Source organism: Anastrepha obliqua, chromosome 6 (assembly GCF_027943255.1).
Source record: "Anastrepha obliqua isolate idAnaObli1 chromosome 6, idAnaObli1_1.0, whole genome shotgun sequence".
NCBI lineage: Eukaryota > Metazoa > Arthropoda > Insecta > Diptera > Tephritidae > Anastrepha > Anastrepha obliqua.
Window position 1 is genome coordinate 54,555,319 of NC_072897.1, and position 20,379 is coordinate 54,575,697.

Sequence of the window (20,379 nt, forward strand, 5' to 3'; positions counted from 1 at the left end):
TGAAAAAAATCTTATATATAAAATAAAGTCAACTTTTTGTGTGTGTTCGCTAACCGGGCGTGTCTGCACCGACTTAAACCAAACTTACACACATTGTTAAGAAGGTATTGAAGATTGTTTTCGTATAGTTTGGATACATATTGGTGGATAGGGCTCGAGATATAGGTCAAAACGTGGACCCGGGTAACCGTCGGATGTGTATGTACAATATGGGTATCAAATTGAAGCTGTTGGTGAATGCTTTAGTTCAGAGTATTTTTCATGCCGCTACGTGACTGGGGTCTCGAGATATAGGTCAAAACGTGGACCCGGGTAACCTTTGGTTGTGTATGTACAATATGGGTATCAAATGGAAGCTGTTGGTGAATGCTTTAGTTCAGAGTATTTCCATCCGCTCCGTGACTAGGGTCTCGAGATAGAGACCAAAACGTGGACCCTAGAATGTGTTTGTACAATATGGATATCAAATTGAAGCTGTTGGTGAATGCTTTAGTACAGAGTATTTTTCATGCCGCTCCGTGACTGGGGTCTCGAGATATAGGTCAAAACGTGGACCCGGGTAACCTTTGGTTGTGTATGTACAATATGGGTATCAAATGAAAGCTGTTGATAAGTGCTTTAATACGGGGTAATTTTCATACCTATTGATGACTAGGGTCTCGAAATATATGCCAAAACGTGGACCCGCCGTGTCTTTGCACCGAATTAAACCAAACTTACACACATTGTTAAGGAGGTATTGAAGATGGTTTCCGTATAGTTTGGATACCTATTGGTGGATAGGGCTCGAGATATAGGTCAAAACGTTGACCCGGGTAACCTTCGGATGTGTATGTACAATATGGGTATCAAATGGAAGCTGTTGGTGAATGCTTTAGTTCAGAGTATTTCCATCCGCTCCGTGACTAGGGTCTCGAGATAGAGACCAAAACGTGGACCCTAGAATGTGTTTGTACAATATGGATATCAAATTGAAGCTGTTGGTGAATGCTTTAGTACAGAGTATTTTTCATGCCGCTCCGTGACTGGGGTCTCGAGATATAGGTCAAAACGTGGACCCGGATAACCTTTGGTTGTGTATGTACAATATGGGTATCAAACGAAAGCTGTTGATAAGTGCTTTAATACGGGGTAATTTTCATACCTATTGATGACTAGGGTCTCGAAATATATGCCAAAACGTGGACCCGCCGTGTCTTTGCACCGAATTAAACCAAACTTACACACATTGTTAAGTAAGTATTGAAAATGGGTTTCGTAAAGTTTGGTTGTAATTCGGAGCAGTGGCAACGGGTACAGCGTTCTTTTCAGCCAGCCATAATGTTGCTTACTTTTTTTACGCTAGGGGCGGAACTGAACTGTCAAATTGACAGTGTGAGTTACAATGTGTCAATATTTCTTTCTGATTTGGATGCCATAAGGAAAAAACGTAAGTGCAACATGTAAAAATTGTTTGTGAATTTTTTTGGAGTGGATTTTGGAACAGTGAATAATTTCTTACGAAATTTGAGAATTTAATGTGAAATCCGAATGAAATTACGTGTTCGTGGTAAAAACAATTTTTTTCGTTGTTTTTTTTTTTTTGAAAAATATAAATGGATAATGGTTAAAAAAGCTCCAATGCTTAATAAAACATATAAATTGAAACGAAAAATGCATGGATGATCAAAAAGACGATTGTTTATTCATATGCGTTGATTTGAAATTTAAAAACAATCTTCCTTTTTCCTGATTTTCAATTTATATTTTATATTTACTCAAAAACAAAGCGCTTGAATAAAGAATAAAGAAATAAATAATATGAAAACCATATATTTTCTGTTCTAACCATATCTATTTTCATGATTCTACATTCACAATTTTGTATTTAATATTTTCGTAATATTTTTATATTTAATACTAGCGGACCCTCTGCCTGCTTCGCTAGGCATATCAAAATTAACAATGAATAATGAACACTCGATTTAAATTCACTCTATGTGTATTTATTCTTTTTTTAGAATATAAAATTAATGTTAATTTTAAACTTAAACTAACGCAAAGCCTTTTCGTAAACTACATTTTTTGTTTTGCCCTGAGTTGTGGTATAAATAAACAGAACTGATGGTTTTCCTACACGTGAACATGATACATATAATTGTCCGTGGGAGAAGCATGGATATTCTAAGTCAATTCCGCATAATTCCAGCGATTGTCCTTGTGCTTTGTTTATTGTGTTTGTTTTAATCTATCTTGCTCATTACGTTGTATACGTTCTTCAGGTGAATGGCCTGAACGTGATCTGGCCATACGTTCCCTTTGATTTTGGTTTTGAATTTCTCGCTCTTCTTGTGATTGATTTTGCCTTTCATTTGATCTATTTTGCGTACTACGCGACCGACGACCGATATCATTTATTCGCGGGCGTGGCATTTCTAAAATAAAGCGATGAAAATATAAGTAATATAATTTTCTTTTTTCTATTGTTGACATTAAATTTCTAATTCTTTTGGCCGCATAAGTTGATTTCAAATAAGTTAAAGCAAAATAATTGAAAAGTAATGAATTTAATCAAAAAAACATGAAAAACTCACAATGTGCATTACAATCGCTAACAACAACAACGAAACCACCGTTTTTTGATTTTCACTGATTATTAAAATTTTACGCACAATAAATTTTATTTTTATAAATTTTTTCCCAAAAAAAAAAACAACAATGAAAAACGCACTTTAAAATTGTTGACCACTCATCAAATGGTTTTGATACAGCTGATTATGTTGACCTCAGTATATCCAGTAAACATGCATTTACTTGAATAAGGAAACACCAAAAGTATACTAAAATGACTATTTAATGCGTTGTTTGATACAAATTTATATTATTGCTCAAAACCCTCTGCGCGCTGTCGCTGTCTTTTTGTTTCTGTATCGCATCGCGGTGAATTCACGTTTTTCAGAAAGTTGGCAACAGAAGAAAATTGAAGAAAGTACATATTTTGCTCATATTTGCTATTTTAGTTGTTAAATGAAAATGTGTTTCAGGTATTTTTTAATGTTGCAACTATTCTTTGGCTTTGAAACTGCTTACACTCACAAAATAATCCAACTCTTTTAAACACACATACAAATATTATATAATTATTTATTTTGGTTTTTCCACTCGTCAAAGCAGAACATAAGGTTGCATTATTTAATTATTACCTAATACAAACTTGTTCTCTTTTAACAATGATAATATTACTATGTGAAATCAAGTAAATATGCATTTTTGTACTATATCCTGAGCATTTGTCTTCAGCGATATACCAATGCTCGAACACTTGGAGCATGAAAATTACAGAAGTATTGTAACAGAAATCCCTGAGAGCGTTATTTTAGTTATACCTGCTTTTAGGCATTTATCTCATAAACGTACGTTTGCCCATATAAAATTGTCTACCTAAATGCATGAAAAAAGTGTTAGCATAACTTTTTCGAGTATATATACATACAGGAGTATTTATTTTTTACATTTTGCTCGTCGGCTTTCGCGTTTTCTTTTCTTGGTTTTAGACTTTCACCACAAAAAAATTACGCAAACCCATGAACAAAGTTATACTAATAGAAACCTGATCTTAATACTCGAGCTACCATCAAATTAACACATTTTATTTTTTAAAAGAACATTTATGGCGACTGTCGATCCATATTGATGGATTTCAAAAATGTATGGATTCAACCGCTGAATAATTTCGTATATTTTAAATCCATCTAAACTTTTACATATGCGCATTTATATATATGTATTTAACATTTAATTTAAGTAAACGTTTCAATATTTGTCCAAAAACTTTGAACTTCGAAAAATACAGTCTTATGGTTATTAATGGAATCAAATATATTTAACGAATTTTTATTTTATCTAAATCATAAAACGTTCAAATGAAGCTCAAAATATTTTTCCAGTTTAAAAAAAGCAATGTGCTTTGATGCCGTGTCACGCATGCATAAAAGGGAAACAAAAGAGAGGACAACTATTGCGTTACGAATAATACAGTCCCATACGTCACTCGACATCGAAGCAATGTTATTCATGTCTGTGTATATTCTATTCATTTGCGTGTATTCTCATTCCGTTTACGTAATGTCCGTATAAGGGAAACACGCAAATATTTCATTTTTCACACTTACACAACGCACGCATACTTTTACCGATTTCTTTAAAACTTCACATAAACCATCTATGGACCAATACCAATGATCTGTGAAAGTTTGATTGAAATCGGTGAATGCGTTTAGGCGTGAATCGGCGACTAACGAACACAAAAAAACGTCTCCATTTTTATATATAAGATTTTCAAGATTTTACAAATGTATGCATATTTAAACTTAAATTTATAGACTTGTATGTAACTTACATAAAGGTGTGAAGGAAAATTTTTACTGTTGACCTTTTCCTTCCATGAAGTTTACTTGCGTGTCTTGCGCTGATTCGGTGCGGCGGCTGACGGCTCGCGTCTCCCGTTTGCTTTCGCTACTAGGGGGCCTCTTTTCCGTCACTCTTGATTGCTATGATGCGGCAAATTGTTGGTAGTCCCCGTTTGTCAGGGAATCCTTTTTCCGCTACTTGGTCGCTGTGGTGCGGCGGATTGTTGATAATCCCCGTTTGCCAGGGAATCCTTTTTCCGGCACACGTTTCTAGCTTTTGGTGGCACAGCTTGGAAAAAGCCCTTTATGTCCACCAGGTTCGGGGGCCAATTCAGTTACTACTCGCGAATGGAACACTTATTAGTGGAGGCGGCTATTCTATTTTTAGTACGGACACTATTGTTGGAGACGGCTCCTTTATTGGTTTACACTCGCGTTAGTTAACGAATTGGCCCCACGTTGGGCGCCAGTTAAAGATTTTCGCGTGGAAATCTCTTTTTAAAAAAGATTGCGGTATGACCGCTCTTTATTGAGTTCAATCTAAAACTAAAATTACAAAATTTCTTAATCTAAAACCTAAACTTAAAATGAACCGAGCTACCTGTGCTGGCGTGAGCAATTTCCAGGAACCACTAACTTTGGTTGCGCGTGCATAACATCCGGCCTAATTCAATTGGGGTGTTGCTGCCGTTGGCTTTTCTGCTGACGGTGCGTCTGGAATATTGTGGGAAGCGCTATGTAAGCGTTGTACATCCGCTGTACTCATGTTGCTGATCGGCGTGTGAAAAGTTAACATTTGCCATGTTAACATATACTAATGAAGCTTACAAATGACAAGCGAAAAATAAAAAATATTGCGTCGCACCTTTTGAAAAACGCTATATAGCGTAATATATCATTTTTCTCGTTTGTCTCTACGTAGTGGCAGGGCATATGCGGTACATTTTTAGCTTCCTTATCGGCTACTTCGTTGCCGTGGATACCGCAGTGAAGGGTTACCGCCCATTTTGTTGCTTCTTTCACAGCATAGGCTTCAGCTGAGAAAATAGAGCAGAAGGGTGATAGCAACCCTTTGTTTATAATGCAAGAATTGTCAGAAACGATTGCGTTCGCGGTATTTGTATAATCTTTTGATCCGCCGGTGTATACGAAAGTCCAACCATTGGAGTAAAGTTGGCGTTTTCGACTCGTAAAAACGTGTTTGAAAGTATTTGCATAGGAGTTGTGCTTTGGAAAGCACATTAATTCGTCTTCCAAAAAAGAGGAATGTAGAGCCCATGGGGGGTGTTTGCTAATTTTTAAGCACCTGGGTTTTATATCAAGATCGAAATGCGGTGTCTTTTGAACAACCCGATGGATAGCTGATTGCTTTTTTATATGCCGCTTTCGCGTAAGCGCTTGTTTTACTTTGTTATGTAATGTAGGATTATGAGCATAAAAAGTGTAGGTATCAGTCGTAATATGCTCAAGTACATTCTTTGTATGCGACGTGGGAAAAGCTCTGCTGATGCGTCTGATAGCCGAATGGTATGGCGCGTAAAGTTTTTTAAGTGAGTTTCCAGCGTGATGCCCATATATTGGAAGCCCATAATCAATGGCCGATAGGAGTAGAGCCTTAGTTGTTTTGGTTAGGATATTCGGATGAATATTTGATCTTTGCGATGAGAGGAACTTAATAATACTTAGTTTATCAGTTTCTTAAATCTAAACAATGCTCCTTAAAGTTAAACTTGGGGTCAAAAATGATACCTAAAATCTTAAGTGTATTTACATTTGGTATTTTAATATTGTATCTTAAATTAACTCCATCACATGTTTTTTTGTGGCAAATATGTAAAGTGATACATTTTCGAAATATGTTAGCTCCCGATGTGAGAGACCATTCAAAAATTTTGTTTAAGATTTCTGTAAAAGTATCTTTGACTTGCGTCAGATCGAATATTCTTGAAAAAATCAGAACGTCATCTGCATAAATACAATGTTCTACTGGGAACTGGGACATAATTTGGCTAATTTTATTGAAAGCGATCATAAATATTGTGGCTGATATTGGAGAGCCTTGAGGTATACCATTTTCCAACGGAAGGCAGTGTGAGTAGTTATTATTTAGTTTAAAAAATTGCGAAAAAATTTCGTTGTACAAGTGTACTATCCTTTTTTTAAGGGGAGAAGGACAGTTTTGGGTATGATATCCTATAGAGGCCTGGTGTTTTTCCTTTATAGTTGGCGAGGGCTCTCTCAAACTCGTCAGTAGCGATATCAGATTCCAGATATTTTGCAGAGATACTTAGTTTTCCTTCAGGCTCATAAAGTCGATTAGTAATACTTTTCTTTTTTTCTATAAACTCATACGGAAAGTTGGAATTTTTAGAGTAGGAGCTCCAATATTTTGCAAATTCGATCGCTATACTACTAGGGTCGGTATATGTACCGTTTGGAGTATTTATACAGTAAAATCTTCGAAAGCATCACGTTTTGCTTTTTTGGCTTCGTGTTTGAAAATGGCTTTAGAGTTCGTAGTTTTTGTAAATCATTATTCCATCATGGTGTATATCGTGTTAGGCTGAAGTTTTTTGTCTGCGGAATGGAAAAGTGAGCTGCAGTTCAAATAACGTTTTTTATTGAGGCTGCTTCTTTATTAATAAAATTTTTGAAACCGGGTATTTCGTGGATATATTTGTGCACATTTCTTGATATTTAGTCCAATCTGCTTTGTCTGTCAAAAACTTGGGATTATATTTGTTTTTGTTGTGCTCCTTAGTGGATACTATTTCAGTAACAATAGGAAAATGGTCACTTCCGTGAAGGTCATTGATTATTTCCCATGTACTGAGAGGGACCAGATTTGGTGTACATGACGTTATATCGACGTGCGTGGAAAACTGAGTGGGGTTTCCATCGTTTAGTACAACCATATCAGTCGATAACAAAGAGTCTTTAATAATAGTGCCTCTGTCATTAACAGATGATGAGCCCCACAGAGGACTCCAGGCATTTACGTCGCCCATCCATAGCCTGGGCTCAGTTGCCTTATTTAAAATGTCGAATATATGTGTATGTGAAAAAAGTTTATTTGGTGGTATGTATGTAGTATTAATGATAGTGAGCTTTGGGTTATGCGAGATTTCTACAGCAATACTCTGGAGATAATCGTCAGTAAACAGAATTTTGTGCGGTATTCCTCTTTTAACTAAAATGGCAACACCTTGTTTACCATATAGGTTTTGGGGTGAATTGAAAAAATGGGCTTCATATCCGCTTGGAGGGTATGCTTTCTTATTGTGAGGGATATGAGTTTCTTGTAAGCATAAAAGGGATGGGTGGAGTTCTTTTATTAGTAATAGCAATTCATGGTAATTATTGAAATATCCATTAATGTTCCATTGAAGTACCGGGATCATTATGAAGGTGTTTTTATTTTATATAATTCTGTATTTGTTTTTGATTCCATATTAACATCTTGTTGCTCAATTGGGAGAGCTGGTAGAGAATCAACGGGGAAAAACAGGTTATCGTTATTGATTGTGTTGTTTGCTGTGAATGCATTGAATTGTTGTTGGTTGGAAATTAATTGGGTGAGAATTTTACTGAGAGGGTTATCATGATTTATGTTTTGTGCTTTGTTGTAAGGTATTATTTGGTAAATTATAATTTAGTTGTTGCGATTCGACTGGAGGTAAATTATTTGTGTTTGAATTGTTTTGAGATTGTGATGAGTCTTTTTGTTGTTGTTTATTAAGAGTGTTATAATTTTGTGTGACAAAAGCGAAAGAGGGGCCACCAATAATTGAAGGAATTTGGTTTTTGTACAGTATAATTGCTTCTTTCATTGTACATCTATTTTCAACTTGGATTTTTAAAATCTCTTTAGATTGTTGGTATTTTGGACAAGCCTTATCATATGCTGGATGATTTCCAGAACAATTTGTGTACATTGTTCGGGTACATTTTTGGGGGTCATGAGGGGGGAGATTGCATTGTTGGCACATTTGTGGGTCATTGCATCGTTTCATCGTAAGATTAAGTTTACCGCAGTTCTTACACCGCATTGGGCTTGTGAAATAAGGTTTTCACCATTACTAAATGCCATGTGCTTTCGACTCTATTCGGAAGGTGGAATTTGTCGAAAGTAAGAAGACATACTCCGGAATGTTTTTATTTTCCATCAACAAGCTTGGAAAATTTATGAACCTCTACGACACCTTGGTCAGCTAAACCTTTTACAATTTCATCCTCACTGAGGTCATTTAGACATGGGGCGTAAATGGTACCTTTCGTATGGTTCAGTTTGTCATGATATTTTGCTTTCACCTCACAAACACCATGATTTTGCACGTATGAATTTTTCCGTTGTTGGTTTGTCTTTGAGTAAAAGACAAAGGCTGCCGTCACGAACTTCAGTAATTTTAACGATTTCTTTGCTAATTAACTTCAAGGCGGCGTGAACTGCGAAGCAACTATACGATTTTAAAGGTTTATCTTCATTTACAGCAGAAACAACCACGTATTTGGAATTTGTTTCAATTTAGAAAGCAGGGGGAATGTTTCAACATTTTTTTTTATTTCTTACGTTTTGGTTGGGGATCTGAGGCTAGCAGTGCGAACCTGTTATCCCTCAGGTTTAGTGGCCCCGGGGCCATGCTGCACCAATCCCACAAATCAGTAATGCACCTGTTTGTTTTTGTCTTTTTTTTTTATGAAAAAGAAAAGATATGTCGTTCGCAACAACAATTAAGAAAAATGAGAAAATGAAAGACACCGTAAATTGCGTTATGAACTCACTAGAAAAAGCACGTCTTCTCAGTAAGAGAACTAGTAGGTGACTATTTTCAAAATTTGATATATGCAATTATTGGATTCATATTCGTTGTACAGAATGAAGTCACGGATTTTACTGTATTTGTTCAGAACGCCATATTTGTAAGAGTCAGATGGTAGCACATGAGAGAATTGCATTTTTATCCTTTTGCTGTTTCTGACCGTGGGTTTCATCAAAATATTGTTGTAAATATTGGGTTGCGTTTGAGGTGAGAGTACTACATAAATTAAACTTGAATTTTTGAGCAGCATCTCCTGCATTATTTCATTTAGAAATGAGAGGGTTTCTGTTTGCGAAATTACATTTTTAATTTCAACTCAGTTTAGTAGAGCTGTGTGCACGATTCCGTTTTTTGCAAGTTGGTACGCCATAACAATAGCTTCCACTTCATCTTTTAGCAATGTCAATTTGTCAAATATTATTTGTTGAAAATTGTCTTCGTTTTGTATATCAATTCTGTTTAAAATATTGCTATAACTTCCTATATTCTGTTAGTGACGTTTATCAAATCCTTGTTTATAAAATATTGTTGAAAGTTACTTTCTTTGATTCCACATTATGGATCCACGAAATGTATTGTGTTGGGTCTCCTTCGAAAATTTGAAGGTCCCTAACGCAATCTGGCAATCTTTTAACGGATTCCAGTTCTTCTTCATTTTTTGGCCCTATCATGGCACAAGACGGCATTCAAAAACTCGGAGTTGATCAATTTGAGCATTGACTGCTCCTGTGAGTTGAATAAAGTTTTGTTGTAATTGATCCATATTTCAAAAACTAGTTGTATATTTATGAAAAAAAGGATTTGTTCCAAGCAACTACCAAAATAAAATTTGATTTTTCCTTCTTATTACAATAACCTTAATTGGGGGTTTTTTCCCCTAAAACTTGATTTTTTTATATACTTTTTCTTAATGTTCTTTTTGACGTGATAACGTCTTATAATTCGATTTAACAGGCTGCACGCACGAAAAAATGTGTCGTTACCTTGCTCATATGTAGTTACCTAGCTCATTAGTGTTACCTTGCTCATATTAGTGTTACCTTGCTCATATGTAGTTACCTTGCTCATTGCATTGAATGAACTGCAAGCGAAAGCGCGGAAGGAACGACAAAGCAAACAAAGCAAACGAACGGCAACGTTCGACATCTTGCTCTCCCCTACTTAAGTGAGCGTATATATGTATGTATGTATATGCGCATATGTACATATATAAATTCACGTATTTGTATTGGCATATGCCTTCTTATTGATTATTATTAATTTGATTTATTTGAAGAATTTAAAATAAAACCAAGTTTGTTAATAATACCTGTTGTTTTAATGTTATTATTATTATTTTTTTATTATATCTGAAGGAAAAAATGTATGGTAATATTTACCATATCTATACTAATATTATAAAGAGGAAAACTTTGTTTGTTTGGTTGTAATGAATAGGCTCAAAAACTACTGGACCGATTTTAAAAATTCTTTCACCATTCGAAAGCTACATCACGAGTAACATGGATTATATTTTATTTTGGAAATAGGGCTCGAGATATAGGTCAAAACGTGGACCCGGGTAACCTTCGGATGTGTATGTACAATATGGGTATCAAATGAAAGCTGTTGATAAGTGCTTTAATACGGGGTAATTTTCATACCTATTGATGACTAGGGTCTGGAAATATATGCCAAAACGTGGACCCGCCGTGTCTTTGCACCGAATTAAACCAAACTTACACACATTGTTAAGTAGGTATTGAAGATGATTTCCGTATAGTTTGAATACCTATTGGTAGATAGGGTCTCGAGATATAGGTCAAAACGTTGACCCGGGTAACCTTCGGATGTGTATGTACAATATGGGTATCAAATGGAAGCTGTTGGTGAATGCTTTAGTTCAGAGTATTTCCATCCGCTCCGTGACTAGGGTCTCGAGATAGAGACCAAAACGTGGACCCTAGAATGTGTTTGTACAATATGGATATCAAATGAAAGCTGTTGATAAGTGCTTTAATACGGGGTAATTTTCATACCTATTGATGACTAGGGTCTCGAAATATATGCCAAAACGTGGACCCGCCGTGTCTTTGAACCGAATTAAACCAAACTTACGCACATTGTTAAGTAGGTATTGAAGATGATTTCCGTATAGTTTGAATACCTATTGGTAGATAAGGTCTCGAGATATAGGTCAAAACGTTGACCCGGGTAACCTTCGGATGTGTATGTACAATATGGGTATCAAATGGAAGCTGTTGGTGAATGCTTTAGTACAGAGTATTTTTCATGCCGCTCCGTGACTGGGGTCTCGAGATATAGGTCAAAACGTGGACCCGGGTAACCTTTGGTTGTGTATGTACAATATGGGTATCAAATGAAAGCTGTTGATAAGTGCTTTAATACGGGGTAATTTGTTATGTTATGTTATGTTATGTTATGTTATGTTATGTTATGTTATGTTATGTTATGTTATGTTATGTTATGTTACGTTGTGTTATGTTATGTTATGTTATGTTATGTTATGTTATGTTATGTTATGTTATGTTATGTTATGTTATGTTATGTTATGTTATGTTATGTTATGTTATGTTATGTTATGTTATGTTATGTTATGTTATGTTATGTTATGTTATGTTATGTTATGTTATGTTATGTTATGTTATGTTATGTTATGTTATGTTATGTTATGTTATGTTATGTTATGTTATGTTATGTTATGTTATGTTATGTTATGTTATGTTATGTTATGTTATGTTATGTTGTGTTGTGTTGTGTTGTGTTGTGTTGTGTTGTGTTGTGTTGTGTTGTGTTGTGTTATGTCATGTTATGTTATGTTATGTTATGTTATGTTATGTTATGTTATGTTATGTTATGTTATGTTAAAGTATATGTTATGTTAATGTTAACTCATTCTCTATATCCATACAAAATATGTATCAAACAAATAAAATTAAAATTTTCTTTTGAAAAATGCAACCATTCAATCAGTATTTTCTTATGACGTTATCACGTTAAACTATCGTCAGTAAACCGACTTTGCAGACAACCTCTTTTTTCTAAAACTTGTTTTTTTATTTAATTGATTTTTTATGTATTTTTACAAATATTTTATTTTTATTGGATATTTTTCCTAAAACTTGATTTTTTATATTCATTTTCAAGGGTAATAATGTTAATTGGAGTTGTTTTACCAACTCGCTTCCCTGCAAACCAACGTTCACCAGTTTTTCCAATTTTACCAACACATTCACTAAATTTTTTCCAATAATACCCACACAATCACATTTAATTCTGTTGTCATTTTTGATGGGTTATACATATATTTATCTCATAATTTTCGTGAATACTTATTAAACTTAACTATAGTGAGTGCGAAAGTGACAGCAAAAAACAAGTTGCAAACGTCAAATACAAAAATGAATCGCGTTTAATTCTGTGAAAATCTCCAAGCGAAAAGGTAAGTTGAACAATTTTTATTCAATTTTCCAATTATATATATATTTAAACTAATAAAATGTATTTTTATTTTCAGAAAAACGTATTTCACAATCAAGAGGATAAAAAAAAGATGAACGTGGGAGAATTTGAGGTTTGTTAAGGTGTTGAAGGACTTGGGGTCTTGGGAGGTAACAGTAAGTAATAATTTTGCTTATTTGCTCCAAAGTAATTAATAATATAAGTTTTTTTAGGATGATTCAGAGAGGACACCTTTATGTTTGCGGTGAAGGGCAGGATGCGTACCTTGCTGCAGGTGTATAAAACAACGAAGGATAACAAAAATCGAACGAGTTCCTGTTCGTACTTCGGTCTGTATGAGGAGCTAACGGATGAGATATTTGGCAATGGCAAAATTATCTCTGACGCACATACGATGCATTTAGAGAGGGACCAGTGCAGATGTTAGACGATGACTCGGAATCATCAATGACATCATCACCGTTGCTGTCCCAATTATCTCAAAATGCGTACTGGTGTACGCAAGGTATACAAGGGATCGAGATATGTATGTATGCACCAAAAGGTTCAGAATAATAAGAGGAATCGATTTAGCCGTTCTTGTCCGTCCGTTCGTTTGTCTGTGGTGGCCGCGCCGTACTGTTACTAGAGCTATATTTTTTATGTACATATATAGTGGCACTTAGAGTTGCTAACAGGTATGCCTCTGAACTTTGTCTATTTCATCGATCTCCGGTAATAAAATTTTAGCTCATTTATTGCATGAACAAGATATTACAATGTTTTTACTTCGATTAGTTGTATGTTGCAGTCCAGTTTTCATTTCCAAGAAAAAATAGTCGGGAATAACGGATCAGAACTAATTAATCCGTGAATGCTGCTGTGTGGTGGCCATTCGTAATCAAATTTACTATTTTTCATTAAAAAAATTCAATGAAAACAGCCTATTTCATTTTAAATATTTTCATTGAATTTAACTGTTTATATAAAATCAACACAATAAATGTAAATTATTAATTAATTAACTTAATAATAACTAAAATTAATTAAAAAGTTAGTTAAATCTACAATATTTATTTAGTAAATTAAAAATAACAATTATTTATGTAAAATAATTATAATTAAATTTTAAATTTAATAAAATATTTTAATATTTTCTACTTAAAAATAAAACCCAATCAAATTTACTATTTTTCATAACAAATTTAATAAAATAGACTGTTTTCATTTTAAATAAGTTCATTAAATTTAATAAATTAATAAAGTTTAAATAATATAAATAAATTTATAGAATTAATAAATACAAAATAATTACATTTAATTTAAATTATTTATCATAAAAAATTTAGTTAAATAACAAAATAAAATGAAATTAATAATTAGAAATTTACTAAATAAATAGATTTAACTAATTTTTTTTTTCATATTTATTAAATTTAAATTTCGAGGTTATAAAACATATCACACAATTCACCCAGAAAATACTGCAAAGGGTGGAAGTGCAATAATTATAAAAGAAAATATATATCATCACGAAGAAAACAAATTTCAAGCAGAAGATATACAAGCAACTATGTTAAGTATTAAAACTAAAAATCAAAATATTACCATAGCTAGCTTATATAGTCCCCCAAAACACAATATCAAACAAGAACGTTACTTTGAACTATTCAGAGCTGTTGGAAATCGATTCATCATAGGTGGTGATTATAACGCTAAACACACACATTGGGGATCGAGACTCACAACAACAAAAGGAAAGGAATTGCTAAATGCAATACAAACATACAAGTGTGACGTAATTTCTACAGGGAAGCCCACCTACTGGCCCACTGATCCTAACAAAGTTCCAGATCTAATAGACTTTTTCGTCACCAAAAACCTAGGAAGTAATTATATGCAAATAGATGAAATCTTAGAGTTAAACTCAGACCATTCGGCAATAGTATTAACACTAAGCGAAACTATAATTTCTAAGCCAACAAATCCAACTTTAGTCAACAAAAAAACGGACTGGGAAAGCTTTAGAATAACATTGGAAAATAGAATTGAACTAGCGGTTCCACTACAAACCGAAGAACAACTGGACCTTGAGGTGGAAAAACTAGTCAACGATATACAGTATTCAGCATGGGAAAATACACCTGAAGTCAAAAGAAAACTGAAAGGCAATTGCTATCCTAAAGAAATAGTAGAGCTTATTTCAGAAAAAAGAAAAGCGAGAAAAAAATGGCATCAAACCAGAAACCCGCGGGATAAAACAATACTGAATAATTTAACATCACAATTAACAAATGAAATTAGACAGTTAAAAAATGACTCTATAAGTGACTTTCTTCGTGAGCTTACTAACGACTCCAGTACTGAATATTCGCTTTGGAAGACTACAAAAAATCTAAAGAGACCAATCATACAAACACCTCCAATTAAAAATGTGGATGGAAGCTGGGCCAGAAATAATGAGCAAAAAGCAACAATATTTGCAAATCATCTTGAAAACATATTTCAACCAAATGCAGCTAATGACATTAATCCCTTACCATACATTGCAGAACAAATGGACGGGATAATACCATTCGTCACTCCGGCTGAAGTCAAAAAAGAGATCAAGAGTAATATCAACCCTAAGAAAGCACCTGGCTTTGATCTTATCACTGGCCAAATACTAAAAGAACTTCCAAAAAAAGCGTTAATGAAAATAACCAACATAATTAATGCATCACTTCGGTTACAATATGTTCCACAACTTTGGAAAGTTGCCGAAGTTATAATGATACCAAAGCCAGGGAAGCCGCCACATGAAACAACCTCATATCGACCAATATCATTGCTGCCGATTATGTCAAAGTTGTTCGAGAAACTTCTCTTGAAAAGGTTAAAACCAATTATCGAAGAGAAACACCTCATTCCTGATCATCAGTTTGGTTTCCGAAATCAGCACTCTACAATTGATCAGGTACACCGAATCACCGACATAATTGAAAAGGCGATAGAAGAGAAAAAAGTTTGTTCGACAATATTTCTGGATGTTGCACAAGCTTTTGACAAGGTTTGGCATGAAGGATTAAATCATAAATTACAAATACTTCTTCCTGCTCAATACTCAAAAATTTTAAAATCATACATAACAGAACGTTACTTCAGAATAAAACAAGAAGACACCTATTCTGACTTGAAAAAAATTCAAGCGGGAGTACCACAAGGAAGTGTACTAGGACCAATCCTATATCTCTTATACACTAGTGATATCCCTACATTTACAAATAATACCGTTGCTACGTTTGCTGATGACACTGCAATAATGGCCACTGGTGAAAACAACATTGAATCAACAGAAAAATTACAAACAGCCATTACTGAGATACAGCGCTGGACAGTCAAATGGCGTATAAAACTCAACGAAACCAAATCTGTGCACGTCGACTTCACTAATAAAAGAATCGACCATAAACCAGTATACATCAATCAACAAATCATTCCGTACGAGAATTCAGCGAAATATCTTGGCATGACCCTTGACGCAAAACTCAGGTGGAAACCGCATGTCAAGAAAAAACAAGAAGAGTTGAAAATGAAGTACAGAAAGATGTACTGGCTATTGGGTAGACATTCTGCCTTGTCAACATACAACAAGCTGCTCTTGTATCAGCAAGTCCTTAAGCCAATCTGGACTTATGGTATTCAGCTCTGGGGATGTACCAGTCAAAGCAACAGAATGATCATTCAACGATTTGAAAATAAAGTGCTCCGTGCTATTGTTAATGCTCCGTGGTACATCAGAAATGACAATTTACATAAGGATTTGGATGTTGAAATTGTCGACAACGTTATCAAAAAGTTTGCGCAAAGTCATGAACAACGACTTCAACAACATGTCAACATTGAGGCCCTCCAGCTCCTCGAAAACGATGACTTAACCAGAAGATTAAAACGAGTGAAACCATTTGAACTTGTGTAAAAAATAGTGAACTATCTATAAACAATACATAATAAATAAACCAGTCACAAACAAAAGTAGTGACCAAAACATTTACAGAAACAAAAAGTGCATATATCATAGGATAAGTACTTTGTAATTTTAACCGTATCAAATTAAGTCAAATTCAAATAGCTTATTAGTATTTGTGCTAGATTGCTATATAATAAATACACCAATAGGTGTTTAAAAAAAAAAAAAAAAAAAAAAAAAATATTTATTAAATTTTAATATTTATTGATAAATAATCCTCTTATTTTTTAATTAAAAAATTTTTTTTTCTTAAATAATATATTATATTTTATAATAATAAGACATATACTAAGTTAGATCAATAAATATCTATATGTATATTCCATACTAAAAAAAATTATTATACAATAACATGCTAAAAAAAAATATTATCTATACTAATATTATATTATAAAGAGGAAAACTTTGTTTGTTTGTTTGTTTGTAACGAATAGGCTCAAAAACTACTGGACCGATTTTAAAAATTCTTTCACCATTCGAAAACTACATTATCCACGAGTAACATGGATTACATTTTATTTTGGAAAAAAATAGGGTTCCGTAAGATATTTGGATTTTTAAAATACAGTTTGAATATGTAGAATAAGCTTTTTCTGAAACTCGCAGTGTCCATTTAAAAGCCATTACTAAAGACTCAATAGAAGAACAAATGGAGGACTTCCGAGAAAAATACAGCGTTAACATTGAGAAGTTAACAGATAAATTGAAAAGGTGCACGCCAACACAAGCTGTGTCATCTACTATGAAACTACAGGAGATTAAGATTCCGATATTTTATGGCGAGATGAATCAATGGTCATCATTTAGCGATCTTTTCCAAGGTTTGATACATAATTCGAAGCACTTTACTGAAGTAGAAAAGATGTTCCGGCTGAAGTCGTCATTAGGAGGAGAAGCTGGAAGATTAATTCAGCATTTACCGGTAACTGAATACAACTATGAAGCCGCTTGGCAAATCCTCCAGGAAAGAAATGAAAACAAAAGGCTGCAATTCACAACACAAGTGGACAGACTTTTTGATCAACCAACAGCAAATGGGGAAAGTGCGGCAAGCATGAAGCAGCTTTTGGATACCACCAAGGAATGCATTTATGCTCTAAAAGGGCTTAAATTGAATTTAAATGACGAGCAAGCAATTATAGCTCGGATAGTTGTTCGGAAACTAGACAAAGAAAGTCTCCGGTTATATGAGCAGAATGTCAAGAAAACTAGGGATATCCAAAGCCTAGATGATGTTTTCCGTTTTCTGGAGCAGCAATATCAAGCTCTAGAAGCTATACGAGACAGGAAAACAACTAAATGGAGCAATCAAAAGCAGCCACAACGAGCACCCACATTCTATACAGCTGCACAAAAGACCTGTATATATTGCAAGATTCCTGGGCATCAAATTGTTGAATGCAGAAGGTTCCAGCCATTGACTACGATAAATCGTAGAGGTTTCATAGTAAACAATAAGCTATGCAATATTTGCCTCGACCACGTATATGAAGGCAATTGCAAGAATAAGAAAAAATGCAAGTGTGGAAGAAATCATCATAATTTACTGCATTACAATGAATTCCAGAAGGAAAAAGGAGCAGGTGAAGAAAATGCTATAAAAAAATCATCCACTATGATGACAAAAAACTCCGAAACAGCAATACTTCTAGCAACAGCCCAGATAAGAGTGAAGGCGGCAAATGGAGAGTACGTGACATTGCGAGCACTAATCGATCAAGGATCACAGAAGACTACCATTTCTGAAGAAGCCGCTCAAATACTACACTTACCAAAGAGAAGAGAAGTAACTGAGCTACAAGGGCTAGGAAATACTACAGTGGGAGTCTCCAAATTTAAAGTCAACATTGAAATCAGGCCGAGATTCCTAAGCAACGAAGTGTACAATGTCGAAGCACTGATTTTGCCGAAATTGGCGAGTGCACAACCTGATAAAACATTTAAATGGGATATAGAACAATGGAGAAACTATACTTTAGCTGATCCCAACTTCAATAGGTCAGATCGAATCGACGTCGTTATTGGAGGAGATGTATATGCTGACATATTAGAAGAAGGCATATTTAAGAAAGATCGAATACTAGGCCAAGCTACGAAATTAGGATGGATATTGTCGGGAGTTTTACAACATCCGAGAAAAATTGGTAGAATTCTAGCAGCGGTGACCACAACGTTGGAGAAGTTTTGGGAAATAGAAGACACCACAGCACCAACATATATAGAAGATGATGATGAATGCATGAAGATATTTGATAAAACGACAACAAGAGATGAAAATAATAGATTTGTCGTCAATCTACCTTTTAAAAAAAAAAAAGACTTAGACGAGGTTTCTTAATCTTGAGAAAAAGTTGACTTCAGATGACAACCTAAGAAAACAATTTGTGCAATTTATGAGAGACTATTTAGAAATGGGCCACATGAAAAAAGCAAGTGGAAATAATTGCGGAAAATACGATTTGCCACATCAAGCCGTAATTCGAGAAGGCAGTCTCACAACTAAACTACGAGTAGTTTTCGATGCATCTGCAAAAACTACAAATGAAAGTAGTTTAAATGACATCCTTTTAATAGGCCCGAGACTTCAAAAAGATATATTTGACATAATTACCAAATGGAGACTTTGGCAATATGTGTTAACAAGTTATATTGAAAAGATGTATCGACAAATTAAAGTAGCAGAAAGTGATCAAGATTATCAACGAATATTGTGGAGAGAAGCGAAGGAAGGGCCGATAGGAGAATACAAGCTGCAAACAGTTACGTATGGAACAGCATCCGCTCCTTTTCTTGCAACGAGAACTTTACAAGAGATTGCCAAATCCTGCGAGCCTTACAATTATTTGCTTTCAAACATCATTAAAAACGACTTCTACATGGACGATTTAATGACAGGAGCAGATTCAATAAATGAATGTAAAATCATTCAGTTCGAAATTTCGAAACAACTACAAAAATGTGGATTTCACTTAAGAAAGTGGATGTCTAATAACAGTGAGATTATAACAACAATTCCCACAAATAGCGAAAATGAGGTAATAAAAATAGCAGAAGACGAAACAGTTAAAACATTGGGTATACAATGAGACCCGGCCAAAGACATGTTTGGATTTAATATGAATCTTTCAACGGAAAAGCTAGTAACAAAAAGGAAAGCTTTATCTGATTTGGCGAGAATTTTCGATCCGATGGGTTGGCTTTCACCAATGACTGTTTTAGCAAAGTTGTTTATACAAAAACTTTGGTTGATGAAACTCAACTGGGATGAGTTACTCGACGAAAAAAGAATAAAAATTCCCAGATGGTTTGAAACAAAAAACGACTTTAAAATTGAACTACATGGATTCGCAGATGCGTCAGAAAAAGCGTACGCGGCAGTTGTATATGCTAAAGTTGGATCAGTTATAACGATAATTGCTGGTAAAACCAAAGTGAACCCGATTAAAAATAAGAAGACATTGCCAAAACTGGAGCTATGCGCGGCTCACCTACTTTCTAAATTGCTGCAAAGGATAAAGACAGTTATCAATAGAGAAGTTAAAATATTTGCTTGGAGCGACTCATCTATAACGTTAGCATGGATAAAGAATTCCCGAAGTAAAGATAAGTTCATTAAAACGAGAGTAGAAGAAATCAAATTATATGCTTCCACTGCAATATGGCAACACGTTAGAACAAAGGACAATCCAGCTGATGTAGCATCCAGAGGGATATTTGCGAA

General features: G+C 34.4%; 1 protein-coding gene and 1 long non-coding RNA gene across 2 annotated transcripts; both read left to right on the forward strand.

Moving 5' to 3' along the window:
* The first annotated feature begins 12,755 nt into the window (after positions 1-12,755).
* LOC129249939 (uncharacterized) lies at positions 12,756-13,423 on the forward strand. The gene is made up of 2 exons (XR_008582749.1): positions 12,756-12,825; positions 12,883-13,423. It is a non-coding gene; the product is annotated as an uncharacterized LOC129249939 (long non-coding RNA).
* A 3,884-nt stretch (positions 13,424-17,307) lies between these two features.
* LOC129250540 (uncharacterized) lies at positions 17,308-18,996 on the forward strand. The gene has a single exon (XM_054890160.1). It carries the CDS (start codon positions 17,308-17,310, stop codon positions 18,994-18,996), a length of 1,689 nt encoding a protein of 562 aa, XP_054746135.1.
* The last annotated feature ends 1,383 nt before the right edge of the window (positions 18,997-20,379 follow it).

Coding starts and splice junctions, on each gene's coding strand:
- LOC129250540 (XM_054890160.1), top strand. CDS start 17,308: ATGGAGGACTTCCGAGAAAAATACAGCGTTAACATTGAGAAGTTAACA.